Here is an 11,353-nt window from a genome sequence, read left to right on the forward strand (position 1 = left end):
ATTTTAACAAAATAAACTAGAATCTGTAAGTGTCACTATGTAGCCACTTTATGTCAAAAAATTAGCAAATTTTCCATGCCAAGTCCTTAGTGCTTGCTTTAATCTATAAAGTATTTTATCAACTTCCATACATAATCTAGATGTTTTTGTCTTTCAAAACAAATTGGCTAAGTCATATGAATATCACTATCTAGTTTCCCATGCAAAAATGCATTCTTTACATCCATTTCCCATACAATCCAGTCTTGGTTTCTGCAAGTGCCAACATTGTATGTACTATTGTATGCTTGCTACTGGAGTGAAGGTTTCATAATAATCTAGTCCTTATTTTTAAGAAAAAACTTGAGCCACTAAACGAGCTTTGTTTCTCTCAATTGAACCATTGACATGTCACTTCATTTTATAAACCCATTTGCAATAAATGAGTTTGACATTTCTTGGCTTCGACATGAGCTCCCAAGTCTTGATTTTTCTCCAATTCAGCAATATCCTCTTCCATAGATTTAGTCCTTTCTAAATTTTGAGATTCTTCTCTAAATGTTTTAGGTTTTTCTGCAGCTACTTCTCCTATGGCAACATTGATGTACTTAGGATTTTACTTGCAATTTTTTGTCCTATTCGAGGAGAAGTTGGATTGTTTTCTTTTCATTACTTATCAGGTCTTTGGTAGACACTTGTTTGCCAAGGATTTTGTGTTATCTCGTGGTCATTTTCATCATCAAATTTTACATCTTCGGCTTATCCCAAGCTCAAAGGAATAATTTTTAGCTTTTCTTTGAATATATCCGATCTTCATAGTGTACCCTCTATTGAAGACCACCCTCCATTATCACTTCACAAACACCCAATTTTCTTGTTAGATCTTCTTCAACTTCCTCATTCAATTTCTTAAATTTTAAGAAACTGCCAGATTTTTCCTTTATAAAATACGCCTATATGTATTTGGAAAAATCATTGATAAATGTTACCATATACTTTGGTTTGTCAATTGATTGTTTCTTCACACGACCAAACATATCTAAAATGTATCAACTCAAATGTTTCCTTTGCTCTAAATTTTGACTCTTTATATGGTAGTTGATGTGCTTTTTCATACTGACATCCTACACAATTTGCACCCTTTCTTACTTATAGTTGTGGAAACCCCTGAGCATTGACGTCTTCATCATCAGAATTAGCTTGGAAAACTAACATAACACAATCTCATATTTCACAGATCAACTTTTTATTCTTCCTCGCCTTGTCTATATATACAACTTTCACTGACAACACATAGATTGAGTCTAATTTTCTTCCTTCATTCATTAGCTTTTCTGTAGTCTTGAGGTTGGCATATACCTTAACATCTTTCGAACCAAGCAGAACATAGTGGCATAAGGATGTTAGTTGTACTACTAATAATTAATTCTTCTTCATACCTGGGACATGGTAGAAAGCTTGAAGTGGTACATAGTCAACACCACACATAAGTTATAACATTATATTGTCAACATGAGCAATAGATAGTTGGAGTTGTCAGTTGTTTCAACCATACGACTTCTCTTATATTGAGAAAAATTTTGTAATTTTTCTTTCACACCGGTCATATGATTTGTGCAACCTTAATCAATAATTCAATCATTCTCATAATCAATATGGTCTTAATTACGGAGAGAGATAACTCCTCTTCAGTAGCAAAGCTTGCCTCAAATCCCATTCATCGCCATCATTGGATGTAACGACATTACCTTCTGCAGTTTTTCCTTTTTACTACCTTCGATAATTTTTTCCTTTTTAAACCAACAATCTATCTCCTTGTGACCCATATTTCATCAATTGAAGCACTTTTCTGGGAACTTTTTCCTTTCGTATTGTTTTGTGTTCAATCATATCTGCTAGATCCACTAAAACTATTCTGCTTGATTTCACCTCTACTTTTATTAACGTACAGAGCTTCCTCCTCACTTTTCAAAGAAACCTCCCCTATTTACTTAGCTAATGCTTCTTGACCAGCTAGCAAATTTTCAAACTCAATAAATTAATAATTATTTCAGTGATCCTTGCATAACAACAATAAAAATACTAAACTCGAGCCTCAAACCATGAACAATTAGTTTTTTTATCCTGGTTTATCCAATGGCTTTCTCTAGATCTAACTCAAAAATTTCATAGCACAACATCTTCACCTTGTTAAAGTATTGAGTAATTGTCAGATCATGTTGAGCTATCAATAATAGCTTTCTTTCTAGAAGTTGATGGCTCATGTCATTCTTCCTTGTGAAGAGAGTCGTAATAATGTCCTATGCTTCTTTTGGAGTCTTGGTATCTCGAATATGCTCCAAAAAATCATCTTAAATGGTTGTCTTCTAAACAAATATTGATTTTCCTATTTTTATGGTCCACTTTCTCAATGTACCAGTTGTATCTTCTATTTGTTGTTTTCAAGCCAACTAACATTGATGACCTCCCATAAGTCTTTTCCTTGCATATAAGACATCATACACATTGACCATGTATAGTAGTTTTGATTGTTGAGCTTCTTAATTCCACCACCAACTCCTACTAGCTACATATTACCAATTGCGTGAGAACAAAAACAACCTTTCATTAAGCAGTTATAATTTTTTACTGGCTCTCATACCAGATTGTTGAACACAACTAAAAGTAATTATTTATTATAGTAAATAACATCTCTTAAATAGGCGTATTTCAGAGACCTAATGCTGCCCCAAAATTGACTAGGAAACAAAAAACTGCCAAATACTACGTTAATTACCTAGAAACAACTACTCCAAAATTTACTAGGAATCAAATAGCTAAATACAACTAGGAATTGACTACAACTAGGACTTCTATTATGTGCTAACTTTGTCCAGGCACTGGTGTTGTTGTCTTTAATAGAAATTAATATGAGAACAGAAAGATATTGGTCAAGGATGCTAGTGTTTATCAATGGATAATTATCATACAAACTAAAATTATATGGTCATAGTATAGTTATTCATCACGATGTTGGTTTTTTGGACATCTAGTACGCTTTGTCATTTGGTTTGTTTGTTTTTTATCTGAGGTGGATTTATGCACCTCAGTGTTGCTATCTGGGCTTATTTAGCTTTGTTTTGAGTATTATTTTGTGCTTAATGAGGAAATATTTGTATAATTGATCATATAAGTGTTAAACTACTTGATTACAATGTTTAAGGTGTGTTTTAAATAAGTTTGGAATCAATTTGATCACTTAGAGTTTAGACTAGAAAACTTGTGTTACTTGCTTGAGTTATGTGTTTTTCTAGTTGATCTCGATAGATTATAGTGTACATAATGAGTTACTAAGGATATGATTGTATAATTATGTGTGGAATATCTTGTTTATAGTATTTTAGTTTCAATTGAAATAAGCTAAGAGACAAAACACTAAGATGAAAAGACAAAAGTTAGTACTCTTTGCCTAAGATTCTAGTTCATAGTCTTGAATGTATGTCGTTTTGAGATCTAATACGTGGTTTTTGATACCATAGGATTCTTGGTGAGTTGATTATGATGATATATAGATAATACACAAGCTGTAAATCAAGTAGAAACAACACCACAAGGCTTGTAAAGAATGGACAAACACATGGAACAAAATTTGACAAAAAAACGGACGTTTTAGTCATTGATGTGCCACGAACATTAGGTGCCTTATTAGGTTTGTTAGGCACCATGATATGGGCATGGTACGCTGCTATGTCAAAATCGGCAACTTGTATCCTAGTATAAATAGGACCCTTAAACATTATGTTACACACCTTGGAAGACCTTAAAACTTTAAGGGAGGCTGGAAAACACTTAAATTAGGATTTTTATTTCATTAAATTTTTTTTATGGATTTTAACATGTATTCAATCGTTATGATTGCGGTTATATTCATGAGCGGCTAAACACCCCTTTTCCAAGGTTAAGGCCAAGAACATGATTACTCTTGTTATGAATTGATTTGGTTTTGATTATTTATCATATTTGATTGTTTATTTATCCTTTTTATTACTATTTTAAGAATTCACTATCCTTAAAATATATTTATTGTCATCTTGTGAGCCTGGAAGGAAGAACAAGGGGATAAAAGGTGAGGTAAATAGAATAGGATTGTAATCTTCTACAGAATGAAGTTATAATTTGCATTTAGGATAAGAATATACCTAAGTGCCCTATTTGGTTCACTGATGGGATGAAATATAAATGCATCTAACTTAGTTGCCACATTCCCACTCAATGATATAGTTGTGGGGTTAAGCTAGATAGGTGATTAGAGGCTTGGAAGACCATAGTCATAATATTAATCCCCCGAATCAACAACCAAGATAAGTAACCTAACCAATGAAGCTCAATATCATAGTATCATTTTTTGTAGAGCCTTAAACCTAGGTTTGTCCTCATTGATTGTCTAAGACCTTTAATTTACCGCATTGTTAAGTTTACTTTAGTTTTAAACTTCCAACTCTTTTGGTTACCTTTGCACCAATTTAATCTCAATAGTTAAACTTGAATTAGATATTTGTTAACACAAGTCCTTATGGGTTCAATACTTGACTTGAAAAAATGCCACTTTACTAGTTGGCGGAACCACATACACTTGCGTGTGCACTTGGGCGCAACGATTTCATATCTTTTCCCTTGAAAATGTAATACCTTTCAATCACAATAACCTTCTTTTGGTACCAAAAGGCCAGGGTTAACTTTTCTTTTGACATTTAAGGGTATAGCCTAGCGATCGATGAATTGAGTGCAAACCTTAGATCACGGTTAAATTCCAATATAGACAAAAGTTACTAAGTATTAGATAGTGTTGGTGGAAGGGAGCAACAATGCATAGCTACATGTTGCAAAGGATGATCAGTTGAACAACCTTTTTCGAAATATTATACTACTATATATGTAGAAAATTACACAAATTAAAGTGTGTATAAAATCTTGAAAAACCTTAATGAAATTTTTGATTTCACCAGTAAGCATATGAAATGAAATTATAGAGATGATCACAAGCTTTATCTAGACACCACCTTGATGAAAAGAAGACAAAGAAAAGCCTTTCTTCTGGACTTTGGTATTTTATTGTTTTATCACGTTATGAATAAACAAATTGGTTACATTTTCAGAGCTTTCAAAAGAGTTGAAACTATCTAAAGGCGGTTTCTTATACATACACAATAGTACCTCATAACGTTTAAACAATTCCATAAATAGCTAATTAATGTTATATATTAACTTGATGTTTTGTATGACTTATATATTATATAGTCCATAATGTGCTGGAGCCAATTAGATTAGCGAATTATAGGAGTTGTACAAGAAGAATATGACAACAACAAACTCAATGTAGTTCCACAAGTAAGATTTGAAGAGAACAAAATGTACATAGAACTCTTGCTTTTATGTGATAGCTAGAGAGAATGTTTTCAATTTATCCACGACAACCCTTTTCCTTTATCCAAATTTAAAACTGATAATGTGAATAAGTTCTCACCAGAAGACTTTAGAAAAAGAAGATCAATTTTCAAACTTTTATCGTGTAAGAAATAGTAGCATGTTTCTCTCTACGCAAAAGATATGATGTGAGAGCTATATTGATTGAAAAACACCATATTGGATGGCTGGAAATACAAGTATGGAGAAGGACTTTTGTGAGCATCTCCTAGTTTATTATTCGAAACTCAGTAACATGACTTACTCAAATTTGTAGTATAATAAAAAAATTCAATAGGAAGGGTTTTAACGTTCTTTATGAAAGAGAATTTAGTTTTTATAATTGAACTTGAAATCTCTTGTAATTAAGGGCGGAAATATTTTTATCATCCCATCGCATTATAATTTTTGGTATTGTATAGACTTTTACTATTTTTACATCATACAATTGACATTAATTGGGTGAGGTTCCTTATTTGGCTTTACTTTTTGTCTCACAAAAAGAGCCTCATACAATTGCAAGATACTTATTAAATGCTAACAAGATCTTTATCAAATACATCTGAACAGAGATATGAACCAACATATCGATGAAGATTTGGTGATTTGAGAAAACGCTCTCGAAGATATGATATGTCTTTTCCTCACCTAAACAGCAATGTATTTTTCAACAGATGTAACTTTTTGTCTTTTCCATTATACCAAAAATAAATCATGCTCATTTTATAAGTTTTGTGCTCCTACCTACTTGCTAGTGCAAGTTTTTGTAATAGTTAAAATCTTAGAACCTCTTTGACAAAGTCCTAATGCTATCACATGAATTGATATATTCGGAGAATTTAACAAAGACCATTTTCTTTGTTTATTATGTTGCTGAGTTTTTCAAGAATCTAAAAATTAAGAACTCCAAATATATGCCTAGTTAGATTGATTGAGATAGCAAAATGAATATGGTCGTGTCGATGCTTTTAGAAATTATAAAATGGAACAAAATTAACGTCATGTCACCAACAATCGATACCAATTGGATATTTAATATGTTTAAAAGTCTACAAATCCTAGATTGATGCCCAACTCAAATGTCAACAAATCCTAGATTGATGCCCAACTCAAATGTCAGTATTTGGAATTGAAAATAAATGTTCATCTTGATTTTTGACCTTAGGGATAAATGCAAATTATAATCTCTGTAGTATCAGAATACTTATCGTGGTTGTTAAAAGTATATATATCAAAATACTTAATTATTTTAAAAGTTTAAGATTTTTTCTTTTTACCCGTATTAGTAATGATTTTTAAAAGCTACAAACCTCAATTATGACACATAAAGAGTAAATATTCAATGACAAACATTATATTTACAGATATAAATAATGATAAAATAGTACTCGAACACACCTTCCTGCTGATTAATTTTTTTAAAATGCATGCAAATAGAAACACAATAAATATTTTAAGACGAAGGTAGTACCTAAAAAAATAAATGCTTTTACACGTAGGGAGTATCAAACTAACATTTAGTAACCTTTAAACTTAAAATAATAGGTTGATACTTTAACTTACGTGCTCATACGATGATAATTAGGGGTGCATATCGGTCAATTTTATTCAGTTTTATGTATTATCAGTTTGATTCATTGGTTTTCAGTTTTTATATATACTAAATCAATAACCAAATTAATAAGATATCTTTTATTGATTTTTGACTTATCGATTTTTAGTCTTTAACGGTTCAGTTTAACCGATAAGAAAATTCACATAAAAAAAATAGTAGCAACTAACATGAAATAAAATTAAACTTTTATTGTAGTCAAAATCCTACGTGATGCATATATATATATGGATGCAGGGGGGGGGGGGAGGTAAAGTAATAATTTAGTATATTTTTATTGGGTTATTGGTTAAACTAATAATCCAATAACAAAAAATTAAAATCGAACCAATAACCTAATAAAATAATTTATAGTAGCATTAAAAAATTATTAACACAATAACCTAATAACAATAAATTAATAGCATTTTTGATGTGATTTGTTGATGGATTTGATTTTTCACATCCCTAATAATATTCTTTACCTTTGAGAACAAAATTAGAAACCAACATGCGTTGTGGTGCAGTGGATGGGGCTGCTCCACCCTTAACCAGAGGTCGAGGGTTCGACCCTGGGCATGGAGAGAACTTTGTTTGGAGTGCTGCCACCTTAATAGGCCCCGCAACGCGTGATCCGGATTAGTCGGGACTCCAATGCGGACATCGAAATGACGGATGAGAACCAAAAAAAAAATTAGAATAGTTAACTTTTTTGTTAGCTATTCGGTGCCAAATAATTTATTGTATTGGTCCAATAATTTAAATTTATTCCATAAAAACTCACTTTATATAAGAGGTCTTACTGCTTCCAATCAAAGGAAATTTATTCCGATAGCTCTAATTCGAGACCTCTAATTCTAAGCTAAAAAACTTTTAGCATTCCACAGTATCATTAGTGATAATTTGTTGAGTTACCTTAACTAAACTAATTTTTTAGATGAGTTAATAAGAAAACTATGTCACCTAAAATGAGAAGTTAAAAGTCATTTTTTCCTGCTAAACAGAAATGTAGATTAAATAGTTATATAGCCAATACCTAATTAATTAAGGTCCAGTTTTACATATTTAATCTCAAGGACCCACCATTGTTGGCTGATCAATTCTATTTTCCACTCTATGGCAGCAAGCTTCATGTCTTTCCCCTCTAAATAAATGTAGTAGATATTTCTGCAAATTATTAAACATTACTCCCCGCATCCATCTTTCAATGTATTAAAAATAGTTGCGTAACTTTACTTGTTTAGTTTAAAAAATTAAAAGATAATTTATTATTTCTTATATATTTTACCTTTGTTATTATATTGAATACCAGTGGCGGAGCCAAATTGAAGTCAGGGTTCATCCGAACCCCCTTCGTCGGAAGATTATACTATTTTTACATGATCAAAAATAATTTTATATATATGTAGTAGATGTCGCAAGAAGATGGAGCGGTTGTGAAGCTAGACTCTCAGGTCATCCAGAAGAGGGAGAGTTTCAAGTATCTGTGGTCTATAATTCAGGGTAATGGTAAGATTGACGGGGATTTACGCATCGTATTGGGGCAGGGTAGTTGAAGTGGAAGCTCGCTTCGGGAGTCCTTTGTGATAAGAAGGTGCCCCTGAAGCTTAAAGGTAAGTTCTACAACGATGTTGTATGGAGCGGAGTGTTGGCCAGTTAAGAACTCCCACATCCAAAAGGTGAAGGTGGCGGAGATGCGAATATTGCGATGGATGTGTGGACATACCAGGAAAGATAGGGTGAGGAATGAGATTATTCAGGAGAAGGTGGGAGTTGCCTCAGTGTAGGATAAGTTGCGAGAAGTGAGGCTACGCTGGTTCGGACATGTGATGAGGAGGTGCCCTGATGCTCCAGTACGGAGGTGTGAGACTTTGACTATGGATGATTTTAGGCGGGCTAGAGGTAGACCGAAGAAATATTGGATGGAGGTCATTAGGCATGATATGGAGCAATTACAGCTTACAGAGGACATTACTCTTGATAGGAATGTGTGAAGGACGTGAATTAGGGTTGAGGGTTAGGGGGCGGGAGCACGGCGGTAGTAATAGGGGAGTGCTCATTTGGGTCTGGAGTTTCTGGTTCGTAGTGGTGGGGCTATAGTTTTTGGGGCTAGCGGTGTTGGCTTTTTTGCATCCCGTACTATTTTATTATGCACTTATCTTGTGTGTTTGTTATACTGTTAGTTTATTTTGTATACCATACTAGTTTGTATCCGCTTACTTTTTGTATTTGTTATACTATTATTGATCCTAAGCCGAGGGTCTATCGGAAACAACCTCTCTACTTCTCTTGAGGCAGTGGTATGGTCTGCGTACACTCTACCCTCCCCAGACCCCACTAGGTGGGAATACACTGGGTATGTTGCTGTTGTTGTAGATGTTGAATCCCCTTCGACTAGTCCGTATATTTACTTATTAACCCCCTCAACGAAAATTTTGGCTCCGCCACTGTTAAATACCATATTCATTTCTCAACATTTATTGTTTAGTAACGAATTAAATACGAACCAGTAAAAGTTGACACAGAAAATAGTACTCTCTCCATTTAAAAAAGAATGACCTACTTTGACTTAGCCCAAATTAAAGTTTAAGAAAATAAAGAAGATTTTTGAATCTTATGACCTTAAATTAAAGTTGTGTCAAATGTACCAAAATGCCCATCTTGTGGTCCTAAACTAACATGTGCAAAGTTGAAATTAAAGTATTGTCAAAAAGAAAAAAAATTATTCTTTTTTAAACGAATTAAAAAGAAAAGTAGGTCATTCGTTTTTAAACGGAGAGAGTATACAAATTTCCATTTGTCAACGTATCAAGCACATAACCACCAATTATATCCTCATTTGTCCTGTAAAAGCCCCGCTCTATGCTTCAACTTTTATCACAACTACAACAACTTGCTTTATTCACTAAATTTCTTTTACAACAAATCTCTCCTTTTCAACAACAAATTAGGAAAAGATGTCTTGCTGTGGTGGAAGTTGTGGCTGCGGATCTAGCTGCAACTGCGGCAGTGGCTGTGGAGCGTAAATTTAATTTGATTCAGTATAATTATTAATATGCTTGGGTTCAAGTCTTCCTCTCCTACGAGTTTCACCTTTATTTCTTTGATGATTCAAATTTACAACCTTAGAGTTAAACGTAAAAGAGGCTTACTAGTTGAGCAACTCCTTGATCTTGTCTAAATTTACTAGTTTAGGATATTGTTCTTGGTATATATATAATTCCGAGTCAAATGTAATGAGTTTAAACAAAATTCACGTATATAGAAAAAAAAAAAAAAATTGTGTTTGTTGATGATATTATTGTAGATGTGGAATGTACCCCGACGTGGAGAAATCTGCTACCTTTACTATCATTCAAGGTGTTGCACCTATGACCAAGTACGCCCATTTTCCCACTTTACATTCTTTTTTTTTAAAACACACACACTGACACACATATATATAGAAATTAAGAAGGCTAAAAAATATTACTACATGAAAAAAATTGTTGCAGCTATGGAAGCGTTGGGGAGAAAGCAGCAGGAGAAGGTGGAAATGCGTGCAAAGGTGGATCAAACAGAACTTGTGATCCTTGCAATTGTTAATTTACTGATCCCCACAGTAAAAAAGTGGAGTTGTGTGGTGTTCTAAAAGCTTTTTGTAATAATAATACAACAACCATGAAACTGATCATGATCATCGATCATCAGTTCTTAGGTTTGTGTCTTTCTTGTTTGTTATGTTCTGTAGTGGGATTTGAATTAGGGGTGTAACAGAAATATATCATCACATATATACAATTATATAAGTGTGTTAATTCCTTCCTTCGTTTAGAGATCACTTTGCGACATAGCCTGTTTTGACCAAGGTTTTGAGAGGTTAAAACTATCTTTTTAATTAAATGTTTATATTTACCAAAAAAAATATCTTTGAGGAAAAAATATTTGAGTACACTTTTTTAAACGTTTTGGCCAAATACTATTTCTTAAAAATATTTGTAAAGTTAATTGCTCAAACACAAACTCTTTGAGTAAGAAGTACTTTTAGAAAAAGACTTTAAAAGAAATTCATTTTAAAATTAACCGATTTTAGAAGTTTAGACATATTAATTTGTAGTTGTGCACCTCGATGGGAATCAACTAGCAGGAGCAGAGCATCGTCATCTATAAAAGCAATCTTTAAACTATGGCTGTCAAGTGCCCTACCCGGCCTACTTAAATAAATCGGCCCGGCCCAATAAGCCCTAGGGCTTTAGGCTTCCAGGTCCTGGGCCGGTTATTTTTTTATTTGGGTCTTGTTAACCCGGCCCAAACCTAGTCCGGTCCAGGTCTGCTGATTAACCGGCCCGGCCAGAAATCTTT

The 11,353-nt window shown here is 33.2% G+C and overlaps 1 protein-coding gene across 1 annotated transcript; it reads left to right on the forward strand.

The window, feature by feature from the left end:
• The first annotated feature begins 9,852 nt into the window (after positions 1 to 9,852).
• Positions 9,853 to 10,819, forward strand: LOC107852481 (metallothionein-like protein type 2). The gene is made up of 3 exons (XM_016697505.2): positions 9,853 to 10,034; positions 10,320 to 10,391; positions 10,507 to 10,819. Exons 1-3 carry the CDS (start codon positions 9,970 to 9,972, stop codon positions 10,595 to 10,597), a joined length of 228 nt encoding a protein of 75 aa, XP_016552991.1. The 5' UTR covers positions 9,853 to 9,969; the 3' UTR covers positions 10,598 to 10,819.
• Positions 10,820 to 11,353: the final 534 nt, after the last annotated feature.

The sequence above is a fragment of the Capsicum annuum genome, chromosome 4 (genome assembly GCF_002878395.1).
Source record: "Capsicum annuum cultivar UCD-10X-F1 chromosome 4, UCD10Xv1.1, whole genome shotgun sequence".
Taxonomy (NCBI): Eukaryota; Viridiplantae; Streptophyta; class Magnoliopsida; order Solanales; family Solanaceae; genus Capsicum; species Capsicum annuum.